Raw genomic sequence first — 27,869 nt, 5'->3', positions numbered from 1 at the left:
AACGCCCCATCTCCTCCACCTCCCTTCCTCCCTCCACCACCACCTGTGGAAGAGAGAAAAGTTACCGCATCGCAGGATTAATAACATAAAACTCATCTTTCCCCCCCCTTTTTCCCCCCTCTTCGCCCCACCACTTTGTTTCAAACGTTCTTTTTTAATAACCCGCTTATTCCAGTTTTTCTTCCACAATAAAAGTCCACGCCTCATCCGCCGTCTCAAAGTAGTGGTGCCTCCCTTGATATGTGACCCACAGTCTTGCCGGTTGCAGCATTCCAAATTTTATCTTCTTTTTGTGAAGCACCGCCTTGGCCCGATTAAAGCTCGCCCTCCTTCTCGCCACCTCCGCACTCCAATCTTGATATACGCGGATCACCGCATTCTCCCACCTACTGCTCCGAGTTTTCTTTGCCCATCTAAGGACCATCTCTTTGTCCTTAAAACGGAGGAATCTCACCACTATGGCTCTAGGAATTTATCCTGCTCTCGGTCCTCGCGCCATCACTCGGTATGCTCCCTCCACCTCCAGCGGACCCGCCGGGGCCTCCGCTCCCATTAACGAGTGCAGCATCGTGCTCACGTATGCCCCGACGTCTGCTCCTTCTGTACCTTCAGGAAGACCAAGAATCCTTAAATTATTCCTCCTCGCGTTATTCTCCAGCACCTCCAGTCTTTCCACACATCGTTTATGGTGTGCCTCGTGCATCTCCGTCTTCACCACCAGGCCCTGTATATCGTCCTCGTTCTCGGCAGCCTTTGCCTTCACGACCCGAAGCTCCCGCTCCTGGGTCTTTTGCTCATCCTTTAGCCCTTCAATCGCCTGTAATATCGGGGCCAGCAGCTCCTTCTTCATTTCCTTTTTAAGTTCTTCCACGCAACATTTCAAAAACTCTTGTTGTTCAGGGCCCCATGTTAAACTGCCACCTTCCGTCGCCATCTTGGTTCTTGCTTGCCTTCCTTGCCGCTGCTCCAAAGGATCCACTGCAATCTGGCCACTTCCCTCTCCTTTTTCCATCCGTTTCCAGGGGGGATTCCCTTCTGGTTTACCGCACAGTGCTTCTAGCCATTAAAATTGCCGTTGGGGCTCCTATTAAGAGCCCAAAAGTCCGTTCCACCGGGAGCTGCCGAAACGTGCGACTTAGCTGGTCATCGCCGCACCCGGAAGTCCGATCCTCGATTTTCTGACCAACAGACCACAATCAGTAAGAATGAACAACACCTCCTCCACAATAGTCCTCAACACCGGCGCCCCGCAAGGCTGCGTACTTAGCCCCCTACTCTACTCCCTGTACACACACAACTGCGTGGCAAAATATGGTTCCAACTCCATCTACAGGTTTGCTGACGATACGACCATAGTGGGCCGGATCTCGAATAACGATGAGTCAGAATACAGGAGGGAGATTGAGACCCTAGTGGACTGGTGTAGCGACAACAATCTCTCCCTCAATGCCAGCAAAACTAAAGAGCTGGTAATTGACTTCAGGAAGCAAAGTACTGTACACACCCCTATCAGCATCAACGGGGCCGAGGTGGAGATGGTTAGCAGTTTCAAATTCCTAGGGGTGCACATCTCCAAAAATCTGTCCTGGTCCACCCACGTCAACGCTACCACCAAGAAAGCACAACAGCGCCTATACTTCCTCAGGAAACTAAGGAAATTCAGCATGTCCTCATTGACTATTACCAACTTTGATGCACCATAGAAAGCATCCTATCAGGCTGCATCACAGCCTGGTATGGCAACTGCTCGGCCCAGGACCGCAAGAAGCTTCAGAGAGTCGTGAACACTGCCCAGTCCATCACACAAACCTGCCTCCCATCCATTGACTCCATCTACACCTCCCGCTGCCTGGGGAAAGCGGGCAGTATAATCAAAGATCCCTCCCACGCGGCTTACTCACTCTTCCAACCTCTTCCATCGGGCAGGAGATACAGAAGTCTGAGAACACGCACGAACAGACTCAAAAACAGCTTCTTCCCCACTGTCACCAGACTCCTAAATGACCCTCTTATGGACTGATTTCATTAACACTACACCCTGTATGCTTCATCCGATGCCAGTGCTTTTGTAGTTACATTGTATATGTTGTGTTGCCCTATTCTGTATTTTCTTTTATTCCCTTTTCTTCTCATGTACTTAATGATCTGTTGAGCTGCTCGCAGAAAAATACTTTTCACTGTACCTCGGTACACGTGACAATAAATAAATCCATCCATCCATCCATTCTCCAGATCATTCACATTATATAATCCCGACAGTGCAGAAGAGGGCATTCAGCCCATCTTTATTTTTTTAAGAACTGTTCAACTTAATTGAAGTGCTGTTTTTCTTTGATGTTAGTAGGGTTAATCCTGTGTCACTAAGAAAGTCTGTTTTTATACAAAAGATTCTTTTTTATCAGTGGAATCACTCCTCATTGCCTCACAGTTTACAAATTGAAAAATGGTTGGCGTTTCCTAATGTAAACGGGAGATCTGGTCTGGTACCGTAACAATATGCATCCCAAGTCTCTCTGCTCTTCCAGCCCCTTGAAATATTAGGCTGGATTCTTCTGAACCCAAGCCACAGTCACTGGCGGTGAGATTTTCTCTTCCCACCGCTTTTCATTGAAGCCACCCCCATGCCGCCGGGAAACCCGCGAGCAGGGGTGCGCTGCCAGTGGGAAAAGAAAATCCCAACGGCCAGAGAATTCTGGCCATTATCAAAGAACAAAGAAAAGTACAGCACAGGAACAGGCCCTTCGTCCCTCCAAGTCTGTGCCGACCCTGCTGCCTGTCTAAACTAAAATCTTCTACACTTCCTGGGTCCGTATCCCTCTGTTCCCATCCTATTCATGTACTTGTCAAGATGCCCCTTAAATGTCACTATTGTCCCTGCATCCACCAGCTCCTCCGGCAGCAAGTTCCAGGCACCCACTACACTCTGTGTAAAAAACTTACCTTGTACATCTCCTCTAAATCTGGCCCCTCACACCTTAAACCTATGCCCCCTAGTAATTGACCCCTCTACCCTGGGAAAAAGCTATTTCGATTTTTTGTTCATTTTATTAAGGGGAAATTTAGCATGGCCAATCCACCTATCCTGCACATCTTTGGGTTGTGGTGGTGAGACCCACGCAGACACGGGAAGAATGTGCAAACTCAACATGGAGAGTGAGCCGGGGCCGGGATCGAACCCAGATCCTTGGCGCCATAAGGCAGCAGTGCTAGTGTCATTTATATGATATGCATCTCCATGTCATTCTTCCCAAAAGGCACCACTTCACCCTTGACAACCATTTGTCTGCTCATTTCACCAGTCTATTTCTGCACTCTTGAAGTCTGCTGTGCGGGATAAGCGCGGCTAATAATCCTTGTTTAATTATGCACTGATTCGGACAGTGAGGGCGTGAATGGAGAAATAGGAATAGAATTCCTGAAATTTGTGCATGCCTCCTTCCTCAAGCTGTTTGTATGATCACAGGGGAAAAGGCATTCACAGATTTAGTTCTGTGTAACAAATCAGCTAGATGAGACAAATGCTGCCTGAGCATCTCAAAAGTATCGACTGTGATATGACATGATTTCAGGTCAAAATAGAAAGTTAATACAGAAGTAAGGTTGAAAAATAAGTTTTATTAATTTGCTCATGAGGTGTGTCACTGGCAAGACCAGCATTTATTGCCCACCCCAAACTGCCCGTTAAAAGGTGGTGATGGTGAATCACGGTCTTTAACTACAGCAAGCAGTGTTGGTACAACCACAGTGCCATTTTGACAGTGAGAACAAAGCAACAACCATGTTTTCAAGCCCAAATAAAGCCAAGTAAATAAAGTTGTGGTAAAATGTATACGAGTGGTACTCTGAAAAAACAAGATAATTTTAAATTTCAGGGTGACTTTCATCTCTTTCTTTATTGATGGCAAATTAAATTTGTCAGCAACTCAAGTGCTGGCGCAGTGATTAGCACTGGGACTATGCCGCGGAGGACCTCAGTTCGAATCCCGGCTCTGGGTCACTGTCCGTGCGGAGTTTGCACATTCTCCTCATGTCTGCGTGGGTTTCACCCCCACAACCCAAAGATGTGCAAAGGGTAGGTGGGTTGGCCATACTAAATTGTCCCTTATTTCAAAAAATAATAATTGGGTCTTCTAAATTTATGAAAAAATACTTAAGTGCTACACCTTGATTAAAAAGTAATGGTGACACTTGCGATTGAGGATGGCTGGGTGCTGTGGAAAAGCTCCAATTCACAATATGTGACAAAGAACTTTTCAAATGGAGTTTCATGGCAAGAAGTAGAGAGTATAAAATTTAAATGGTGAATCTATATAAAAGCTTAACAACGCCAATGGTGGGTTCCTCTGGACTCAATACTATTGGAAGCACACTGGAGCAAAAGTGGCTGAGGGACATAGTCCAGATTTGAGGAAACAAAAAGACTTGCAAAATTGGAATCATTTTATGACAGAAGAATGATTCAACAGATAAAATTCTGAAAGGAGGGACAGAGTAGGTAGTTTTGGTCTGCTTCCAGAGATTGTGTGGACCAAGAAAGACATAAGATTAAAAGATTTTGGATAAAGTGACGGGGAAACAGATTTTGAAAAATAACACAAGCTACTTAGCGGTTTTGCAGTGATGAGCAGAGACAAATGCAACATTTAAAGACAGAGAAACCGAGGAAGGGATAGTTATGGCAACAGGGGCATTTGCCTGGGATTAGAATTAATGCTGCAATGAAGGATAAATGCCAAAGATTGGATGCACTGAACTTGTCCATTGGAATTATACGCTACGCCACTGAGAACGTTGAGGTCTGTACCTTTACTTGGTCCAGGATTACCAATGGTCCATTAACACCAGACACAGTCTTGTAAGCTGCAAAGCAAAATGCCACATTAGCTCATTTATTTCCAAGCTACTCAACCCAGAACTTCTTTACTGGGCTGCAAAATACATTTTCTTGAATTTTAAATATATGCTTGTGTAATCAAAATGTGTTAGTTACAGTGTATCCACATCTGTTTCAAATGATCAGGAGGGACTGGTTTTCGGTTTTGTGATCTGTATCAGACATGTTGGATCATTTGCCTGACGTGACCTTTCATATCAATGCGATCCAGTTGTCACAATGACGACAATTAAAAGGTACAGGTTCAATTGGCTTATACAAGGCTCCAGTGGAACTGGATCAAATTATTTCAACTGCATCAATGCAATAATAATTACTATTTAAAGAGCATATGAAGCTCTGTCAAACTCCAGCATTGATAGCACACTGAAAAACTAGTTCCTGAATATTGTCATTCTAAAATAGAAACAGAGTAGGGAAGAAAAATAGATGTAAAGAGAAAAGGTAGGTCATTCACTTCTAATGTGAGGAAGACGGCAAGATATCATAGTGGTTAGTACTGTTGCTTCACAGTCCCAGGGACCCAGGTTCAATTCCTGGCTTGGGTCACTGTCTTTGCAGAGTCTGCACGTTCTCCCCATGTCTGCGTGGGTTTCCTCCGGGTGCTCCGGTTTCCTCCCACAGCCCAAAGATGTGCGCGTTAGGTGGATTGGCCATGCTAAATTGCCTGTAGTGTCCAAAAGTTAGGTGGGGTCACTGGGTTGTGGGTGGAGGTGTGGGCTTACGTCAGCTGGTCTTTGAAGGGTGTAGACTCGATAGGCCAAATGGCCTCCTTTGGCACTGTAAATTTAATGATTCTATGATAAGACAAATCAGAATGAGAGATTCGGAGGTGTGGGAGAGCAAAGGGATTGAAGTTCCAAGTACAAAAATCATTCAAGACTCGTCTTCAAGTATAAAAATGGTCTAAGAGGTCAACAAGATGTTGGTCCTTCTCTGAAAGGGGCTGTGAGGCAAAAGGAAGATGTGCTTAAATTGGAATTCTGGAACCATCTGGAATTCTCAGCCACCATATTGGCTGTTCAGTACTATTACTCAAGTGTTTTGTATGTAATTTTCCTGCATTGACATAATGAAAATAATTAGTTGAACATCATGTAGCCACGGCGGGATTCCTTTACACAAAAGCATGACACAGATTAGCAAAGCAGAACGGAGATCACATCTGAGGAGAACTCTTGCAGAGTTATCAAGTTAAAGAACATTCTAACAGATTCCCTGCATGTCACCGAAAACCTGCTCCACTGTAAAAATGTGACCTCCAGATTCACTGCTGAACACTGCTGTGGGCTATCAGAAATGTTTCACCTCCCCACCAGCCCTACAGGTATGCGAGTAATAGATTAGTGTGTGTTAAATGAGAGATTGGCTGGGTGGATCGAGAGGTGGGGTGAGGAACTGAAATACCCAATGGAAAGTTAAAAGTTTTTGAAAATGTGTTTCACATTTAAATCAATTGTACTGATGTGGCTTTCAGGAGGATTTTGGTGTAGGTCGGTAATTCTGAATGCAAATAATAACGTCAATCTAACAGTTGCTCCTGGCTAAGGGCTGAGAGTTCGAGCAGCTCAGATGGAAGGAACAGAGTGGTGAGTAAGACCTTTATGAAGAACACAAAAAAGTCAAAATTTCAGTTATGATGTAATTTTTTTAATACAAATTTAAAGTGCACAAGTCATTTTTTTTCCAATTAAGGGGTAATCTAGCGTGGCCAATCCATCTAGCCTGCACATCTTTAGGTTGTGGGGGTGAAACCCACGCAGGCACGGAGAGAATGTGGAAACTCCACACAGACAGTAACCCGGGGCCGGGATCGGACCCGAGTCTGGAGTGCCGTGAGGCAGCAGTGCTAACCACTGCACCGCTGTGTTGTAATGTTGATAACACAAATTTTAAACATACGTTGAGTAATGCGTTGCTGCTTTACTGTTGTTCATCAGTGTCTGGTGTGACGTTAGTTTTCCCAAATGTTAACATGGGGTTACATTGGGAAACAACCCCAGCCCACCCAATTATTCCTCATCTCTAAAATTCCTCAGTCCTGACAACTTCCTCACAGTGACATCCTCAATGTTTTATTTTGTATATGGACATGCCTCTTCCCCTCTCCCGCGGTATTGGAATCTGTGTGAAGCCCTCCTTCCACCAGGACTGTGGGCGGGAGGTTTCCGATCCGCCCCCTCTCACCAACTCCTGCAAACAGGGCCGCACTCTGGGTGCTCATCCCCAATCCATTCGCCATCTCCCCCCTGCAAACACTCACTGAGCCTTGGCTGCGACATGTAGTCCCTGCTGACCGCCTGGACGTGCTGGCGGCTCCCCGAGCCCGTTATGTCGCCCATGGCTCCATTCACCATCCTGCCAATCCCCTTCATCGCCATCTTGTCTCTCTGGCAATCGACGGGACAGATTGCGCATGCTCCTTCGCCATCCCCCCCCGCCCGTCGGAGGGCAACAAACCGACAGCGCAGGCGCGCGATGCGGGGCCCGCCGCTGACTGGAGCTGTGCGCACGCGCGTATTGCTGTCCTTGGTGCTGGAAAGGATCTATGAGAGTTGATTTGGCTTGAGGGCCTGTTCCCTGGTCTGGGAAATGATCTGAACTTTGGGGGGGGGGGGGGGGGGGGGCGGGGGGAATCAAGTTACACAGTCTTCAGCTTTGCTCAATGTAAAAGTCAATATTTTATTGCAACTGGTCTTCAGGTCATGGGTTGTGAAGGTCAAACATCAAGGGGTGGCATGTGGCGCAGTGGTTAGCACTGTGACTGCGGCGGTGAGGACCCGGGTTCGAATCCCGGCCCTGGGTCACTGTCTGTGTGGAGCTTGCACATTCTCCCCGTGTTTGCGTGGGTTTCACCCCCACAATCCAAAGATGTGCTGGTTAGGTGGATTGGCCACGCTAAATTGCTCCTTAATTGGAAAAATAATAATTGGATACTCTTAAAAAAAATGTTAATGCTCGAACGCCATGTTCTAAGACATGTTATGTGGAGAGGTCTTAATCCAGTTGGCTACCAAAGGAAACCTTCTTTGAAATCAAACCTATCACTCACAAGCTTATTTTCTGGTTAATTTGTATTTGTGCAGCAGTGAACAGCGCCATTCTTCAGCAGACAGAAATTATTTCCTGTGGGGAGGAAAACTGGGTGGAGAGGCATTGACAAAATATTGCAAAGTGGTCTTCGAGGGTGAAGTGAGGAAGCACATACCCACAAGCCATGATGTGGAAATGCCAGCGAAACAAACCTGTTGGACTTTAACCTGGTGTTGTAAGACTTCATATTATACCCACAAAGGTTTACAAAGTTTGGAAGTCACTTCCACGAATAGCGGTTGATGCTGAGTCAATTGTTAATTTAGAGATTTGAGATAGGTGTCTGTAAACCAAATGTATTTAGAGCTACAGGGTAATGGAGAGTGAATTGAGTTAGGTCCATTCATTGAATGGCAGGCGAAGTTGAAGGGTTCAATTGGTTACTCCTCTTCCAATGTTCTGAGGAACACAGCAAATCTTTTCAAAATTAATCTGAAATTCAGGTCAGCAGTTCATGTTTTCAAAATTAAGCAGCTGTTGGCTGAATAACTGGCTATCCCTGGGGCTTATATTTATTTCCAACTCAGCAGCAGGATCTGGTTACATTTCCCAGCTGCAGCCAACCAGATCAAGAGGCTGGCTGGTGGCTGTTGGGAGGGCAGGCCTTTGGGACCAGACAGCAGTGGGGTTGGGATGGGATGGGAGGGGGAGAGGAGGGAGAGAAATGAAAAAGGCGAGAGCAAGGAAAAGATCAGAGGCCAGAAGACCGAAAAGGGACCAGAGGAATGATCGGAGGCCAGGGTCAGAGAAGATTCAAGGCCAGAAGAAAGAGGATATTGGAGACCAGGAGGCAGATTGGAGACCTGGGGAGGGAATGAGGAAGATTCACTCTCCCACAAGAGCAGCACAAAAAAAATATCTCTGTGCATGTTTTTCTTTTCTCCCTTCAGGGTTGTGAGACTTTGGAATTCTCTTCCTCAAAAAGTGGTTGGCAGAGTCTTTGAATGTCTTTAAGGCAGAAGTAGATAGATTCTTGATAAGCAAGGGGGTGAAAAATTATCGGGGACAGACAGCAAGATGAAGTTGAGGTTAAAGTTCGATCAACCATGAGTGTCTTCTCTCAGAGGGTAGTGAAACTGTGGAATTCTTTACCACAGAGGCCTGTAGAGGTAGGGTCATTAACTATGCCCAAGACTGAGACAGACAGGTTTTTTAATCAGAAAGGTAATCAAGGGTTATGGGGATGTGGTGGGAAAGTGGAGTTGAGGATTATATCAGATCAGCTATGATCCCATTGAATGGCGAAACATACTCGATAGCCAAATGGCCTTCTTCTGGTCCTACATCTTATGGTCTTGTGACCTTACTGAATGGTGGAGCAAGCTTAAGGGGCCAAATGGCCTACACCTGCTCCTAATTTATCTGTTCGTATTGGGTACGACAACAATGAGGAACAAAATTTATCCATAATTGATGTTTTTCAAAACTTTTCCAATTCAAAAGCAAAAATGACAACGCACAAAATTGTACAGTAATGAATGTTAAATTAAATGAAGACCCATCAAATGATTATTCTTTTCAATATCTCTGGGTGAAGTAGATGAAAGTTGTGATTTTGACCATAGGATCGCAGCAAAGAGTCTGGATACAAATGCCAAGATTACAAACTGGAATTATGTGAAGAACACACTTGTTTATTTTTAATGTTACACATTTCAAACAGCAGATAGTCACCAACAGATCCCATTTGCAAACATTTCTACTTCTGCAATCTGCCTTATTCGTTTTCTATTTGTTATGATTTTAACCCACCCATAGATTACAATGTAGCAGCCATTCATCTCACAAGACATGGCCTAATCAGAAAAATGGCTGTTACGTTGTAAAGCTGCAATGCTGCGAAGGCTGAATTCTCAGGCAGCAGTCCTTGCAACAGGTGGCGCTGTCAGAAATAACAGGGTCATAAGATAAAGCCCACACAGTTTTGTCCCTGAAAGGGTTAAAATTCATACAGATTTTGAAGCACTGAGCAAGGCCAACTCCACCTCCTCCTGCACAACACTAAGCCTCATGCAGTTTAAAGAGGTGCACAGAGCATACCTAACCAGATCCCGAATAAACAGGTTCTTCCTGGAGGTGGAGGATGTTATGTTCTGTGTTGTCGCCATGGTAAAGATGCAGACAAAACATCTAGTTCTTTAACTAGTAAGATAGTTTATTGACAAAATGTGGAAAGGTAACTAATGAACTATAATACAAACGGTAACACATAAGTGGATTCTCCTGGAGCTACTTCTAATGCGACTGTCCTCTAGTATGACTTATCATAGAATCATAGAATTTAACAGTGCATAAGGAGGCCATTCGGCCCATCAAGTCTGCTTGGAAAGAGCACCCCACTCAAGCCCACACCTCCACCCCATCCCCTTAATCCAGTAACCCCACCTAACCTTTGTTAGACACTAAGGGCAATTTATCATGGCCAATCCACCTAACCTGCACATCTTTGGAGTGTGGGAGAAAACCAGAGCACCCAGAGGAAACCCACACAGACACGGGCAGAACGTGCAGACTCTGCACAGACAGTGACCTAAGCCGGAATCGAACATGGGACCTTAGAGCTGTGATGCAACTGTGCTAACCACTGTGCCACCAGGCTGCCCCTGCCGATCTGTGGAGTCACATGGTGGATCACCAACCCCATCTGCTGTACAGGTCGTACATCCAACTTTATACATTGCTATGCATATGCATATCACCACAGCCCCTTTCCTTTGGAAATATGAATGTTTAACAAATATAACTGTGCTTTACAAAACATGATATGCATAACAATTTCAAACCAGTCCCTTCTACACAGTTCATTGCACATTCAGTCTTTCAGGTTAATGATATCTTCTTGTTGATCTCCTGTCCCTCGACCAAATTCGTGATCTTGTTTCATCTTTCGAAAGACTGGCCTTTGAGTCACCAACTCTTTCAGCCTTTTGAAGCGATGCTTCCTACTCCATGTGTGTTCTTATATATTGGCCTTATTGCCGATGCTTCTGTCTTCACTGTCGCGACTGCTACCCAGTAGACCAACTGTGTCCTCGACTCTTCTCTTTTTTATAATCAGCTCTTTCCTTCTCCTTTTCTTCTTAGCTTTATTGGCATAATCCATGAAGTTGGTACGGTTCACACGCACACCTGCCTGGGATTGGATTTGTTTATTGTCACGTGTACCGAGGTACAGTGAAAAGTATTTTTCTGCGAGCAGCTCAACAGATCATTAAGTACATGAAAAGAAAAGGAAATAAAAGAAAATACATAATAGGGCAACACAAGGTACACAATGTAACTACATAAGCACCAGCATTGGATGAAGCATACAGGGGTGTAGTGTTAATGAGGTCAGTCCATAAGAGGAGTTCAGGTCGGGTCGGGCCAAAAGGTCTCCACGGGCCTCGGAGGATGTTCAAGCCTGCAAGAAAAGATAAAAGAGAGAGGTTAGTAATAATGTTAATCTTAGAATTACATTTTAAAAGATTAGAATGATTGTAAATTAAGTAAAATGTGGATTAGTTAGGGAGAGCTCGCAGAGTGTCATCTCGCTCCGGCGTCATCTTGTGCCTGTGTACCGAAAGCATCATTCTAGAGCTCCTGGTCTTGGCCAGGGGATTAGCTGTTTCTGGATCCCGTGCTGCAATGGCTGCTTCTGGATCTGCTGCTGTAGTAGCTGTCTCTGGATCTTCTTCTGATAGCTGTCTCTGGATCATCTGCTGTAATAGCTGTTTCTGGCTCGTCTGCTACAATAGCTGGTTCTGGAGCCTTCGCTGGATTGAGGAGTTTTGGTTGATCCGAAGTGCTTGCGCTCGAATGCTGTAATGCATGCCCATCAACTGGTGAGGCATCCAATGTCAGCATACTTTTGGACGGTTTCGCAATTGCAGGCAAGTTTGTGAGTTCAGGAATGATCTGCAAACCCTCGCATTCCGTTATCTTGAACTTTGTGTTTTAGTCACAATTAGTGGCCCATCCTCATCTGAGATAGCAATACATGCTGCATCTGTTGTTGTAGAACTGCAAGAACTGTTCTTGCTGAAAGTTTTTTGATGGACTGACCTTGAGTACTTGGGAATCCACTGCAGGAATCATTTCGTGGACAGCAAGATACATCATCGTACGTCTCTGGAGCCTCTTTTCCCAAAATGAGTATTATTTCTTCAGTTACCAGTCAGCTGTTCACAGTTGAATTTGCTCTCAGCTAATTTGTCTGCTGTTGCGATCTTACTTCCAGCCTCTGCACACTCCATCTTAGAACTTTGATCGTTTTCCTGCACAGATTGGATGCTGCTTGTCACTAATGCCACACAAACTAAATAAACTTTCATAGTCTTCCTCTTTTGTCTCATCATCTGATTCTTCACTTTCCTCATCATAATCATCATCATCGTAATCATTATCATCGTAATCATTATCATAGTAATCAATAACTTCTCCTGTGAAGTATAACACTGCTAATGGAATTACGTGTTCATGCAAGAAGTGACCGATTTCAAAGTCAGCAGCCAGTTTTGCTGCAGAACCTTCACCCAGTTCCCCATCCTCTGGAACCACAGGAGGACTAAAAAAAATGAAAAAGAGTCATTTGGTTCAGTTTTCATAGCTGTTCTCCCAGTACGCCGACCCTTAAGCGTCTGATTCTTTTTAATGGTCTTCATTGTGATGTTTTTCCTTTCTTCCAGTACATCTGGCATCCTGTGCATCCCGTGATTTCTAGTTCATCAAGGAAGAAAATGTCTGACTCATCAGGCTGTGATTCCATCTGGTATGTTTTTGTCACTGCTTCATTTGTGAAATACTCATTTAGCTCAAACTTAAACCCCAGAGTAAAACTCATTGGTTGTCCAGGATTTGAAGATTTCACCTGTAAATCTTGTAAATGCTTTAAGTTAGGCTCATCATGTCACTGAGCAATTCGGCATTTTTGAAGACTGTCAACCAGAATTCTGGAATTCCTTTTGGCTCCTCCATTTCTTCATCCGGTTTATCTTCCTCCACCTTGACTTTTGCTTTTATCTCATTGGATAACTGCGCCACTTCATCTGGTTGCCGTTTGCAATGATCCTCTGTTGCAGCGCTGGCTGGAATGTACAGCTGCTCAACTATGTTCAGTGCCTCACACGCTTCCGCTTCTATGATGGACTCCCGTTCCATGTACACAATGGAAAATGTTATGGTGTGATTTCTGTTGTGTCCTCATACTTCGAGCTCACATGCGCCTAACATCGCAATCTCCTTCCCATTGTAGTCTCTCAGCAGTTATGTTTTATTGACGACTGTTGTTTTGGCTCTCAGCCTGTTCAAATCTGACATAGAAGGTTGGCCATCGCTCCCGTGTCGAACTTGCATTTAATTAAAGTACCATTGATCAGCAATGGAATCGTCCATCTGTCTTCCATGGTATTAGCATCACCATCACTATTGCTGCAACTGGCAAGTAAGACTTCTTTACTTTGCATTTTCGGACGCATTGTGTCCTCAGTAGAAATCAGATCAATGAAAAAAAGGTCTTCAATTCACACCTCATCAATCCCGTTGACTGATCATGTTTGGTCCACTGTTGGGTGAGAAAAACATTGCTTTGCAAAGTGATTTGTTCTGCCACACTTGGAACACATATTCCCAAATGCTGGACATTGTCCTGGCCCATGTTGATTGCCGCATCGCTGGCACAAAATGGCAGATCCGGTTGGCCATTTAAAATGGCCATCTGCACAAGGACCACGTTTCTTACTGGAATGTGTCATTAAGCTTACGGCGGTGGCGTCTTCTTCCACATCGCCACCAAAATATTTCAGTTGAGTGTATTAATCTGCTGTGCAGCTTGCTTGCTTGCATGACAAAGAGCATTGAAGCTCTTCTTCCCTCAGTAGCCTCTCACGTACCTTATCATTCAATATCCCGAACACTAACTGATCGCGGACCATCAACGACTTTAACGTACTAAAGTTGCACGACTGCTTCTTCAACCGCAAGTCAGTTGAAAAATTATCGAAAGATTTGTCTGTCTTCTGAGTACGTGTGTGTGATGAACGGTTACTGTAACACTGTACCCTTGTCATCATGTAAGGTGGTGTCCCCTTTAAGATTGGGCTTGGAACCCTGGGGGACTCCGCCTCCGGCTCCGCCCATCTGGGAGCCGTATATAAGGGGCCGCCCTGTGGGCGGCACCTCTGTTAGCACACGTCTCGGCACCAGATTAGTTCTTCGCTTATTAAATCCTTCTTTACCGTTTACACTCGAAGCGTCGTTATTGAGTGTACTACAGTGTGCAAAAGATATAACGCTCAAACGTCTCATTTTTTTTCAGGGATCAATGCTGATCAAAGTATTTTATTGCTTCAGTGAAGCCCTTGCTTTCTGCTTTGCTATCAAATGCGAAAGTATCATAAATTTTGATGGCTTGAGGACTTGCTACCGTGAGCAGAAACACAATGCGCCTCATGTCAGGCTGCGCCTGTAGGCCAAGGAATGCAACATAGAGTTTGAATTGCTGCTTAAAAACACGCCAATTCTCGGCGACATTACCGGTGACTTGAAGCTGGTAAGATGCTTTCAGACTTGCCATCTCTAACTTCAGTCTTTCTGTGTGTTGAGTTCCAGTTGCCTGTAATTTACCAGGCAGGTGGAAGAATTTTCTTTTTTCTTTCATCTGGATTGGATTGGATTGGATTGGATTGGATTTCTTTCTTGTCACGTGTACCGAGGTACAGTGAAAAGTATTTTTCTGCGAGCAGCTCAACAGATCATTAAGTACATGAGAAGAAAAGGGAATAAAAGAAAATACATAATAGGGCAACACAACATATACAATGTCACTACAAAAGCACTGGCATCGGATGATGCATACAGGGTGTAGTGTGAATGAAATAAGTCCATAAGAGGGTCATTTAGGAGTCTGGTGACAGTGGGGAAGAAGCTGTTTTTGAGTCTGTTCGTGCGTGTTCTCAAACTTCTGTATCTCCTGCCCGATGGAAGAAGTTGGAAGAGTGAGGGAGGGATCTTTGATCTGTCTGTTTCGTCCCATCTTCTCCATAGTTATCTTCAATTGTTCAACCCTTGGGACCATGTTATGTTCTGTGTTGTGGCCATGGTAAAGATGCACACAGAATATCTAGTTCTTTTACTAGTAAGCTAGTTTATGAACAAAATGAACACGTGGAAAGATAACTAACGAACTATAATAGAAACGGTAACGAATAAGTGAATTCTCCTGTAGCTACTTCTAATGCAATTGTCCTCTCGTACAACTTTCTCGCTCCTGCCGATCTGTGGAGTCACATGGTGGATCACCAACCCCACCTGCTGGTCGGAGGTCATACTTTGAACTATATAAATTGTTATGCATATGCATACCACCATAGAAGACATGTGAACGATGCCAGGGAGGCCCTGCCAACCACGCCTACATGTTCTGGGCCTTCCCTAGAGTTGTCGGGTTCTGGCAACCTTCGTTGACGCTATGTTCAAGGTTGTGGGGGTGAGGATGGAGCCGTGCTAGGAGAGACAGTCTTCAAGGTATCAGACCAGCCTCAACTGCATATGGGGAAGAGGGTCAATGCCCTTGCTTTTGCTTCCCTAATCGCTTGCCGGTGAATCCTCCTTGGCCACCGATCAGCAGCACCACCCACGGCTGCAGACTGGCTGGCTGACCTGCTGGAATTTCTCCACCTGGAGAAGAGCAAATACATAATTCGGATGAGGACTTCCACAAAGCGTGGGAGATATTCATCAACCTGTTCCAAGACCTGTTCCAGGCCATTAGTGGATAGGAAGGGAGAGGGGTGGGGGGTGGGGCAACGAGGGCAGACAGGACCACACAAAGCAGATAGGCGCAAAGGGAGGAGGCAGCAAGGAAGGAACCCAGGGAAATATCAGGAGGGGACATGGGAAAAGACCAGAGGGCCCTTCCCCAGCAAAGCCATAGGGACAACAGCAACAAATACAAAACGAAAGAAAGCCTACAACATCTACGACGGAAGAAAAGGCCCAAAATGGAGCCTGAACAACAAAAAGGAGGGAGGGGGAGCAAGGTGGGCGGGGGAAGGCCAATGAAAGGGGGAAAAGGGGAACGTGTAAATTGTACATACGAACCGTCTTGCTCACCTATTGGACACTGTACAGATGTAAAATTTCATAAAAATAAATATTATTAAATTCATACATGTTTAAATAAAACCTAACAGGCTCACACTGGTTGCTGCTTGCTATCTGGTAAATTCTCACAGACAGAAAGAAGTGATGAGAACCCAGTTGTTTCAGCTCAGAGTCTACAGATACAAGTCCAAGGACCCTTGATATATCAATTAGAGCAAGGATGTAGACACACAGCTTACGCACACAAATTCAATTGGTCATTCTGCAGCTGCCACACATGTGTGTCTTACAAAACACTGGACAGTGGGATGGGCGTATGAGTACCACAGCTCAGGCATAGCTCTATCTTACTCATGTCTAGCAGTTAGTAGAGAAGTAGATGCAAATATATGCAAATATATGCTTGTCGGTATTATAATACATACGTGCCTTGTTTATGATTGGCAATTGTATTCATATGTAATACATTAGGTAATTCTAATTGTTAGTTGTGGATGGACACAGATAACTTTTAAACAAATGTATTCTTTTGATTGGTGTGTGTTAATTACTCGGGAAATATACTAGGAGCTTCGGGCTCCTGCTATAGCTGGGATAAAGTTCTTGAACTGAAACTCTAACCGTCGTCTTGTCAATTAGAGAGTGAGGAACACTATGGGCGCAATCTACCAACCATGCTGCACCTGAAAAACAGTGAGCCAAGGTGCAATGTGACCAGTAACTGCTGGGAGACTTCGCTCCCGGGATCTACCCGGCTCGCCACGCCTCGTGAGATCTAATGTGATCTCGAAAGACATTGTGATGTGAAACCTGCACAGTGTGGGCGGGATCACTTTTTGGCAAATCTGCATATTAGAGTGAGACAGCTAGTCTTATTCTAATATGCAGATCCCTGAGGTAACCAAGGCGTTGGGATCTATCCCCTCCACCTTGGTGACCTCAGGTGAGCGCCGTTCAGTACCGGTCTCCACAACGGAAACAGACGGAACAGCACTTGTGAGGATCTCCCAGGGGATTAGAGGCCCCCAGGTGCATGTCTTCTGGGCTAGGTGGCACCCAGGCACAACTGGAATGTAAAAACCTTGAGATACATTGATGAAAGAAAAAAGTAAAACAAAGGTAAAAACAATGGGGGTGATTCTCCCAAATGGAGCCCAAGTGTTTGCGCCGTCGTGAACGCCGTTGCGTTTCACGACGGCGCGAACCGGGCCCGGGTATGATCAATTCTGTCCACCAAAGGGGGCCAGCACAGCGCTGGAGCGGTTCACACCGCTCCAGCCTCCTATCCCGGCGCCAAATGGGGGCCGTGCCAACCCGCGCATGCGCAATTGGGTCGCGCCAATCTGCACATGCGCAGGGGACCTTTTTAGCGCGCCGGCCCTGACTCAACATGGCGTCGGTGTTCAGGGCCCGGCCGCGCAGGGAAATAGGCCCGGGAGGGGGGGAGGTTGGAGGCCAGCCCGCCAATTGGTGGGCCCCGATTGCAGGCCAGACCCCATCGGAGGCCCCCCCGGTGAAGGAGCCCCCCCCCCCTCCTCCCCCCCACATGTCACCCCCCCCCCCCGACTGTTCGCACAGAGTTCCTGCCGGCAGCGACCAGGGCTGAAGGGTGCCGGCGGGACTCTGTCGTATCCGCGCGGTCGCTTGGCCCATCTGGGCCGGAGAATCCCCCGCCGATTCCAGCGGCCGGCGTGCGCCAAATGCGCAGGCGCAAATGGCGGTGGTTCTCCGCACCTCGGAGAATCGCGCGGCAGCGTTGGGGCATCGTGGCCCGGTTGCGGCGATTCTCCGGCCCGGCGCGGGCTCGGCGAATCCCCCCCAATATGTCTGGTTAGCAAAAGCCACATAAAATATTTCTGGTTGGTCAAGCAAAACATGATCACCATGAGGCTGATGGAGAGGTGAACTGGATAAGAGGCTGGATAAAAGAGGTCCTACGAGTCAGATACACACATTTGAGAATTCTAGACAAGAAGGTAAGAACAAACAGGGCAAGAAACAAGAGGGAGAGGAAGAGAAAGACAGAGAGCAAGAGCGAGAAGAACAAAAGCTGCATGAGAATTCACCGTGCACACCTTTTCCCTTCAGAAAACGGGAAGAATATATATATAGCCCCTGTTAGACTGTGAATCACATGAAGGGGCTGCAAGAAAGGGATGAAGGAAGAAAAGTGTCTGAAAGACTAATGGAAAGCACCATTATCGTGAGAAATGATGAGTGCATAAAGCTCGTGTCAAGTCAACACTTATGTGCAGCACTGAGGAGAAAGCGGGAGCTTCCAGAGTGTGCTGTGCAAAGCGGATAACATCAACTGGGTGGAAAGCAGTATCAGTGCTGAAGAAAGAATCATCCACGTGCTGTAACATCTTGTGAGAGCTGAATTCTCCAAGAGCCATATTGGGTATGTCAAAGATCGCTGCCAATGTAATATGATGGGATAAGTACCAGAAACAGAAGAAGAGGCCAGAACTGAAATGAGGGGGCAATACATGTGGAGAGCTGCAGGAGGATTAAAGGGAGTAAGTGAGCTCTTGAGGTATCGATGGGCAGCCTTGTTAAGATGACAGACTATTTATTTCATCTCATTGTCACTTTTGTTCCTTTATTCTTGTTGGGCTATCTGACATGTGGCTGGAGACCTTTTCAGCTCTTTCTCATCAGGGGAAAGTCTTCAAGCTGCTGTTCCTTTCAACTGAGGGAAAGAGGAAAGAGGGGAAGGGAGGGGAGGTATAATATCAGCCCCAGAGCTGAAGGCATCTCAGCTCAAAGATAACCAGATTGGAAAGATGCGAGAAAGAGCAGTGTGGTTGGAATGAGTGCGAATGACTTCAGACAATCAAGACAAGAGATGCAAATAGTGAAAATGTATGTTACATCAGATGCTTCATCTCAAATTACCTGCAGTGGGAATATTTAGTGACAGGAAATTATCCAAAGACGATGTGATGCTGATTCTGCTATTACTGCTGGCCAAGATAAAGATTATTAGGCACTGGGCAAACCCACAGTTAATAATTGATAGATCATCACTAACAGTAATCAAGGCAAACTGGATAAGGTTTGCATTATTTTGCCAGCTGTCATGGATTACAAGTTTGCCTGTTTTTAAATGTGGTCTAGAGTATGTTTGGCTGCACCCTGATGGACCCTGTTAAACCTCTTATTGTGAACCAAAATTTTGCGTCCTTAACATCCTTACCACTATATGTGCAGTGTGTCAGTTGTGTATCATTCACTCTTTCTTTCTTCTTTCTGTCTTATTCAATTGTTACTTTCCATAAAACATACATTTCTTGGAAAACTGTGTGAATTAATAAAGAGTATTTTAAGTTTTCAATAGCTGTCTGCTCTTGATGCTTCATCCCTCAAAGAGCCTAAACAAGTTGCAAAGATTTGAACAGGGATTATCTTGAGCAAACAGCAATGTTAAACTCTCCTTGTTCTGTTCAAATGAAGCCCGGTAGGTACCTGATTCATTTCCTCTTGATCTGACGAAAGAAAGCAGCAGCTTTGTAGGCTATGTTTTGTTTCAAATCCTTCATCATATTCTGCTCATAAAACATTTCTCTTTCCATCCATCTGCAGCTGAAACTGCACACAGTATAGTGGAGTGGACAACAAGCTGTAACTGCAGGGTCGCAGCACAGTACATTGTGGACGAGGTAAGCCCATAATTGTTAAATGGTGCAAGTACAGCTTTGCGACCAATCTTAAGGAAGATAAAAAGAAAAATGTTGTTCACATCTAGGCATGGCAATGGGCAGTTTTAGACTTATCCTGTGCACTCTATTCATGAGGTTCAGGGGTTTTAATGATGATGTTAAAAATTACCCAGAGAGAAACTGTTTCCACAACTAGAGATGTCAGTAACTAGAGGACAGGGCGGCACAGTGGTTAGCACTGCTGCCTCACAGCACCGGGGACCTGGGTTCAATTCTTGGGTGACTGTCTGTGTGGAGCTTGCACATGTCTGCGTGGGTTTCCTCCAGGTGCTCCGGATTCCTCCCACAGTCCAATGTGCAGGTTAGGTGGATTGGCCATGCTAAATTTCCCCCCAGGGTCCAAATGTTGGGTGGAGTTATGGGAATAGGGTGGGGGAGTGGGCCTCAGTAGGGTGCTCTTTCAGAGGGTCGGTGCAGACTCGATGGGCCCAATGGTCTTCTTCTGCACTTTAGGGATTCTACGATTCTTCTGAGGACACAGATTTAAGACAATTGCCAAACAAGCAGGGGGAAGATGGGGAGCCTTGCTTTTACACAGCGAGTTGGTATAATCTGGAATGCACTGTCTGAAAGAGTGGTGGAAACAGGTTCAGTCGTCATTTTCAAAAGTGAATTGGATAAATACTGGTAAAGGAAAAAATTGCAGCATTTTGGAGGAGTAGAGAAGCGGGTGAATTGGCCAACTCTTTCAAAGAGCTGTCACAGGCACGATGGACCTCATTCTGTGCTCTAAGATTCCATAATTCTATACTTCTTCTTTCGCTTTCAATTTTGCAAACAGATATACTATGAAATTGGATTGTTAATTTTTTCATGTCTTTGTTTGTGTTCTCCAATATTTTGATCCTCATTTTGATTTTGTTTGTCTCCCTTTTGTTTTGTTTTTTTCCCAATTTACCTCAATATTAATCGGTCTAATTTATCAGTTCTACAATATGTGTGAGAGGCGGGAAGAGGTCACATAGGGCACCAGGTGAATCTGCTTCCCTGAACCTTTTTAATGGCTATCCCAAATCATATTAAAGGAATGGAATTTATTTCAGGGAAACATCCTGAAATCCCAATGAATTCCTGTTGACCTGTCCAAACTGGAGGTGAGGTGAGCTGAGTTCCCACTGAAGGCTTGCAAATTGACAAGAGCTCAAACTGGACATGTCTTGAAGACAATTTAAGCAGCTTTCCTGAGCTCACAGCTGACATGGATTGTCACTCACCTGTCTTCACATTCATTGAACATTCAGCTCCTCATTTACTAAGTCTTTGGACATGGAGAGCAAAGATCACATCAGATTATTTCTGTAACATCACTGTGTCAGCTTGGCTCAGTTGGTTTTGCTCTTGCCGATGTCTTAAGGCTCCTCCTACTGTACTTCGCTACCTACAAAACAGCACAAGAGTAATCACTCCACAGGAAGAGGCAAACTCTCCCCATTTTGGCTGTACCGATGCAAATAAAACACAAAATATTTTGAGAATTATTTTAATACTCGGATTGGAATGATGGGCTCCGACTAAAAAGGTAGACCTGTATCCCACACAACTTGAATCCTTACACAAATTTCCGTCAGGTGTAGGAACCGACGGGTCTCTGCTTACGTGTGTTTCGAATTGTCAGAAGACCCATCAGGGGTGTGTGCTAATTAAAGGTATTGATTAGGGGCCGAGGTTGGGGTTACCTGCTTATGATGGGCAATGTGTCGAGTTGTTTCAGGCTGACAAGAGAGCTACTCGCCCAGAATGAAAATGCTGACATGTGCAAAGGAGTGCGGAACATGGCAAACTCTGAAGAAGGCAAGACAGTCCAGGACAATGGTGCTGATTATTGTTTGGTTGGCACTCTTTCTGGACTTTACCCTGTTAACTGTTGTAGGTGAGTGTCATCTGGAGTGCGCAGTTTACAAATAACATTCTGGCCATCAGGGACAATAGGAGAATAACACTGAAGGGCAGAGGCTTTGGAAGAATGGCACCCCCGAGCTTTCCATGTACTGAGGGACCAAACCTCTCACTGAGTAGCTCACACACTGAGGGGTTGAGGTGCGCACACTATAATGAACAGTAAACTGTAGCTCTGCTTCCTCCCCCTCAATTTCTGCTCGCCTCTTGCTCCACAGTTCCAATCAAAGAACAAAGAACAAAGACATGTACAGCACAGGAACAGGCCCTTCGGCCCTCCAAGCCCGTGCCGACCATGCTGTCCGACTAAACTACAATCTTCTACACTTCCTGGGTCCGTATCCCTCTATTCCCATCCTATTCATGTATTTGTCAAGATGCCCCTTAAATGTCACTATCGTCCCTGCTTCCACTACCTCCTCCGGTAGCGAGTTCCAGGCACCCACTACCCTCTGCGTAAAAAACTTGCCTCATACATCTACTCTAAACCTTGCCCCTCTCACCTTAAACCTATGCCCCCGAGTAATTGACCCCTCTACCCCGGGGAAAAGCCTCTGACTATCCACTCTGTCTATGCCCCTCATAATTTTGTAGACCTCTATCAGGTCGCCCCTCAACCTCCTTCGTTCCAGTGAGAACAAACCGAGTTTATTCAACCGCTCCTCATAACTAATGCCCTCCATACCAGACAACATTCTGGTAAATCTCTTCTGCACCCTCTCTAAAGCCTCCACATCCTTCTGGTAGTGTGGCGACCAGAATTGAACACTTTACTCCAAGTGTGGCCTAACTAAGGTTCTATACAGCTGCAACATGACTTGCCAATTCTTATACTCAATGCCCTGGCCAATGAAGGCAAGCATGCCGTATGCCTTCTTGACTACCTTCTCCACCTGTGTTGCCCCTTTCAGTGACCTGTGGACCTGTACTCCAAGATCTCTTTGACTTTCAATACTCTTGAGGGTTCTACCATTCACTGTATATTCCCTACCTGCATTAGACCTTCCAAAATGCATTACCTCACATTTGTCCGGATTAAACTCCATCTGCCATCTCTCCGCCCAAGTCTCCAAACAATCTAAATCCTGCTGTATCCTCTGACAGTCCTCATCGCTATCCGCAATTCCACCAACCTTTGTGTCGTCTGCAAACTTACTATCAGACCAGTTACATTTTCCTCCAAATCATTTATATATACTACAAACAGCAAAGGTCCCAGCACTGATCCCTGCGGAACACCACTGGTCACAGCCCTCCAATTAGAAAAGCATCCTTCCATTGCTACTCTCTGCCTTCTATGACCTAGCCAGTTCTGTATCCACCTTGCCAGCTCACCCCTGATCCCGTGTGACTTCACCTTTTGTACTAGTCTACCATGAGGGACCTTGTCTAAGGCCTTACTGAAGTCCATATAGACAACATCCACTGCCCTACCTGCATCAATCATCTTAGTGACCTCCTCGAAAAACAAGTTAGTGAGTCACGACCTCCCCTTCACAAAACCATGCTTCCTCTCACTAATACGTCCATTTGCTTCCAAATGGGAGTAGATCCTGTCTCGAAGAATTCTCTCCAGTAATTTCCCTACCACTGAAGTAAGGCTCACCGGCCTGTAGTTCCCTGGATTATCCTTGCTACCCTTCTTAAACAGAGGAGCAACATTGGCTATTCTCCAGTCCTCCGGGACATCACCTGAAGACAGTGAGGATCCAAAGATTTCTGTCAAGGCCTCAGCAATTTCCTCTCCAGCCTCCTTCAGTATCCTGGGGTAGATCCCATCAGGCCCTGGGGACTTATCTACCTTAATATTTTTTAAGACACCCAACACCTCGTCTTTTTGGATCTCAATGTGACCCAGGCTATCTACACACCCTTCTCCAGACTCAACATCTACCAATTTCTTCTCTTTGGTGAATACTGATGCAAAGTATTCATTTAGTACCTCGCCCATTTCCTCTGGCTCCACACATAGGTTCCCTTGCCTATCCTTCAGTGGGCCAACCCTTTCCCTGGCTACCCTCTTGCTTTTTATGTACGTGTAAAAAGCCTTGGGATCACGATCAGGTGGACAGCTAAGCAATCTGCTCCCCAGCCCCCCACAGTGGTTGTTCTGAACCATATCAGGAGGTTCAGCTTGACATGCTTTACGGTTTTCCTTGAAAGATGTTTCTTGCTTTATTGGCTCAGTATCTACATGACTAACATGCATGCGGGAAGAAATTATGTTTGAAATCCACAGTTTCCCTGCCTGTGGGGCAGCATGTTTGCAAAACATCGCTTTACATGGGCGGTACGGTGATACAGTGGTTACCACCGCTGTCTCACAGCGCCAGGGACCCGGGTTCAATTCTGGCCTTTGGTGACTGTGTAGACTTTACACGTTATCCTCGTATCTGCGTGGGTTTCCTCCTCCGGGTGCTCCGGTTTCCTCCCACAGTCCAAAGATGTGCGGGTTAGGTGTATTGGCCATGATCAATATGCAGGGTTATGGGGGGAGGGTGGGGGAATGGACCGAGGTAGATTGGTCTTTCGGCGGGTTGGTGCATACTCGATGGGCTGAATTACCTCTTTCTGCACTGTAAGGATGCCAAGGAAATTATTCGGCATCCCCCCACCCTTGTCTTGGTCTAAGTTTTGTGGTTATGTGGAGCGATGGTACCTTTCATTATGTCCAGTGGTAAGTGTCTGCCAAATGATAACTCTCAGTTATTACAAAGAGCGATTGCCCTTGGGCTGTTCTGTAACTTCAGAGAGCTCAACTATAATCCCACAGACCATCACCCAAATCTAAAACGGCCCATATCTTTCACTCTTCATGTCAAGGGATTTTAATCACCGGTCAACAATAATGTTTCTTTTTTTCTGTTTCAGTTCCAATCATCCCCAGTTTCTTATACAATCAACATATCGCGGAAATGAATAACTCAGTAGCACTGAAACAGCCTAAAGCATTGCCCCCCACTGCCTTCCCTGACATCCCATATTCTACTGATGGCCAATTTACGACTGAGAACACTACAAGAACTGAAGGGTTTGAATGGAGAAATACAACAGAAGCTCCCATCGTAGGTTTGAAGACAACCGCTGCAAGCGTCGATTGCAGCAAAAATGATTCATTTTTATCAGATGAAAACGTTCGTGTTGGCTTGTTACTTGCTTCAAAAGCAATTGTGCAGCTCTTAGTGAATCCATTGGTTGGGCCATTGACCAACAGGTAAGTGAGAAAGCCTTTGTACCAGTCGTGACTGGGTATATTTATATAGACTGGGCACCAAGCTACACAGATCATCAGAGTACCTTGCGTGCAGTCGTGCTTGAATATGTTGTACCAAGGATCTCAAATTCGGTCTTCAGCTCTCAGTTTCCGACATAAAAGATCACCATTCACGGCCTAAAGCGGTACAGAATCTGTGGCTGAATCTTGTCGCCAGGCAGCCACAACTAAAAGGGCAGTGCCCAAGGTAGGGATGTGTCTCCTACTTGGCTGGGGGAATGGTGCATGTCATGGGGAGGCCCAGCAGGAACACAAGAATTCTCTTTCTGAATAACTCTGGTATACAACACATTGTCTCACAGAGAATTTCCCATCCAGTTAAGTTGCCTAAGATTTCAATTTGTGTCACCTTTTATTTTGACTAATTCCAGGCTGGAGGAGGAATGAAAATCAAAGTGTTTTAGCTTCTCCTCAAGCTGCAAAGGCAGCTGAAAACCAGAGGAATAAGTGAACTGGAAAACAAAAAGCCAGGATTGAAATCACTTTATTCTCTTTTACCAGCTTAAATCAGCCATACTAGTTCATCTCCAGAATTTTTATCATGTGAATCTATCTTCCTTGGAGGGTCGAAAATTGAAACATGACAGTCGCAGGACATTCTTTGTCTTCATGTTAAAAGATGCAACAAACAATATTTGAACTTCTGGCCTCAGAGGAGCATGAGAACATCCAGCCAAGGCTATGAAGAGTCATACTGACTTGGAATGTTAACTCTGTTTCTCTCTCCCCAGATGCTGCCAGATCTGCTGAGTTTATCCAGCCTTTTCTGTTTGTATTTCAGCCATGTCGAATATCCTGGATACAAGGGCTCTCATCACTTTTCATATAAACTGTATTTTCTTCCTTTCAGGCTTGGATATCATATTCCAATGTTCATTGGTTTTGTGATACTGTTTACGTCAACAATAAGTGAGTAGAGTTTTCATTATATAATATTACATTAGAAATTATGGATGGAACAGGTGGCATAGAGGTTAGCACTGCTGCCTCACGGCGCTTAGGACGCGGGTTCGAGCTCGGCCCCGGGTCACTGTCGGTGTGGAGTTTGCACATTCTCTCCGTGTCTGCGTGGGTCTCACACCCACAGCCCAAAGATGTGCAGGGTAGGTGGATTGGCCACGCTAAATTGCCCCTTAAGTGGAAATTTAAAAACAAAAAAAACAAAGAAATTATATATGGAACACTGCAGGATGAGAGTGCATGTCGTTTTTTTTCAATAAATTCAAAGTACCCAATGCTTTTTTTCCCAATTAAGGGGCAATTTAGCGTGGCCAATCCATCTATTCTGCAAATCTTTTTGGGTTATGGGGGTGAGACCCACGCAGACACGGGGAGAACGTGCAAAGTCCACACGGACAGTGACCCAGGGCCAAGATCAAACTCAGGTCCTCACCGCCGTGAGGCAGCAGTGCTAACCACTGCGCCACCGTGCCACCCCGCGTGTGCATATCCTATAGCTCACTTTCAGGAAGCATTTGAAAAGGTGCCGGATAAGAGACTTGTGACCCACATGCAAGGTTGTAAGATGAAGGAGAATGTTATGAACTGGCTGATAAATTGACTAAGAAATTGAGCAATTGGAGCAGTTCCCAGAGCTGTGCTCACAGAGCTTCTAATTTAATAAATAGTTAAGTTGATGAAAAGAACAGGTGAGGGTGGGGGATTTGGGATACAAAAGTATTCTGCATATATTCTCCTCATGAGCGATAAGGTTCTCCTTGCTTAATGAATAAACTGTGTCCTTCTGTGATGTGGGTGAATACGCTTTCTTTGGAAAGCAAAGTCACATTCTTCCTCTTCCCATTGACTTCATTTTAATTTCATTCCTCCCTCTTGTTGACAGTGTATGCTTTTGTGAACACCTACACCTTGCTATTCATTGCTCGAGCATTACAAGGAGTTGGCTCATCATGTTCCACAGTATCAGGTATTTCTTTTTGCCATCGAGAAATCCCAGGTGAAGGGTGAAATACAAGCCATGAGTAATCGGGAAAAAAGAGGGGCAGGTTAGAGAGTAGTAATTAGGTGGGAGATTACAGGAAGAAGGAATGGTTGAGGGAAATATAGGGCTTTGAGGTCTCGGGAAAGAGTAAATTAGAGTCTAAGACTGTATAATAAGCCTTGATCGCAACACAATGGGGAGATCATGGAATCATAGAATGATACAGTATTGAAGTTGGCCATTAGCTCATTGTGGCTGAGGCAGCTGACAATTAATCCCACTCCTTTCCAATTCATAATAATAATCTTTATTAGTGTCACAAGTAGGCTTCCATTAACACTGCAATGAAGTTACTGTGAAAATCCCCTAGTCGCCACATACTAGCACCTGTTCGGGTACACTGAGGGAGAATTCAGAATGTCCAATTCACCTAACAAGCACGTCTCTCGGGACTTGTGGGAGGAAACCGGAGAACCCGGAGGAAACCCACGCAGACATGGGGAGAGCGTGCAGACTCCACACAGACAGTCCCTGGTGCTGTGCAGCAACACTGCTAACCACTGTGCTGCTGTGCCACTCAATTAATCCCTTGATGTTTCCTAACGGTCTGCAAATGTTTCCATTTCAGATATTTATCCAACTACCTTTTGAAAGTTATGATTGAATCAGCTTCCACCACGATAGGGAACAGGAATAGGTTATGTAGGATGCTGTATTTGGGAATAGAGTGGACACAAGAAGAAACTTCAGCGGAGCATTTGGCATAGTTGTGGAAATATAGTTGTGAATGAGCAAGAGAGAAAGAGAGAAATGACTAAAGGATTACCACAGGTGATGTTTGCTTGTATCTGTCCAAGAATGTGAGTCACATGGTTAAAGAGTGTCCCAGACTTGGGAGCAGTATTGAAATCTTGGGCTTTACATGAGTTCTGAGAAAACTGAGAGCTCTTACTGCTTAGAGACAAT

The 27,869-nt window shown here is 45.3% G+C and overlaps 2 protein-coding genes and 1 pseudogene across 3 annotated transcripts in view; 1 reads left to right on the top strand and 2 right to left on the bottom strand.

Annotated features, from left to right (window-relative positions):
• LOC140396893 (V-type proton ATPase subunit B, brain isoform-like) overlaps positions 1–7,322 on the bottom strand; it is a 48,204-nt gene extending 40,882 nt beyond the window's left edge. The window contains exons 1-2 of the mRNA XM_072485738.1: positions 7,158–7,322; positions 4,805–4,860 (exon numbers count right to left, since the gene is read on the bottom strand). Coding sequence (XP_072341839.1) covers positions 4,805–4,860; positions 7,158–7,275 — 174 coding nt within the window. The 5' untranslated portion in view covers positions 7,276–7,322. The remainder of the gene's footprint in view (positions 1–4,804; positions 4,861–7,157) is intronic.
• The window catches only part of LOC140396892 (chromaffin granule amine transporter), a 60,068-nt gene continuing 38,606 nt past the window's right edge, over positions 6,408–27,869 (top strand). The window contains exons 1-6 of one of the 2 annotated variants that reach the window (XM_072485736.1): positions 6,408–6,483; positions 19,655–19,731; positions 21,503–21,661; positions 24,559–24,901; positions 25,812–25,870; positions 26,805–26,888. In XM_072485736.1, coding sequence (XP_072341837.1) covers positions 21,529–21,661; positions 24,559–24,901; positions 25,812–25,870; positions 26,805–26,888 — 619 coding nt within the window. In that variant the 5' untranslated portion in view covers positions 6,408–6,483; positions 19,655–19,731; positions 21,503–21,528. Of the gene's footprint in view, positions 6,484–19,653; positions 19,732–21,502; positions 21,662–24,558; positions 24,902–25,811; positions 25,871–26,804; positions 26,889–27,869 lie in introns of those variants that run through there. The other variant, XM_072485737.1, reaches the window with a different exon arrangement.
• LOC140397073 (nucleosome assembly protein 1-like 1) lies at positions 12,224–13,126 on the bottom strand (annotated as a pseudogene).

The sequence above is a fragment of the Scyliorhinus torazame genome, chromosome 20 (genome assembly GCF_047496885.1).
Source record: "Scyliorhinus torazame isolate Kashiwa2021f chromosome 20, sScyTor2.1, whole genome shotgun sequence".
Taxonomy (NCBI): Eukaryota; Metazoa; Chordata; class Chondrichthyes; order Carcharhiniformes; family Scyliorhinidae; genus Scyliorhinus; species Scyliorhinus torazame.
This window is presented reverse-complemented; position numbering and strand designations above follow the sequence as displayed.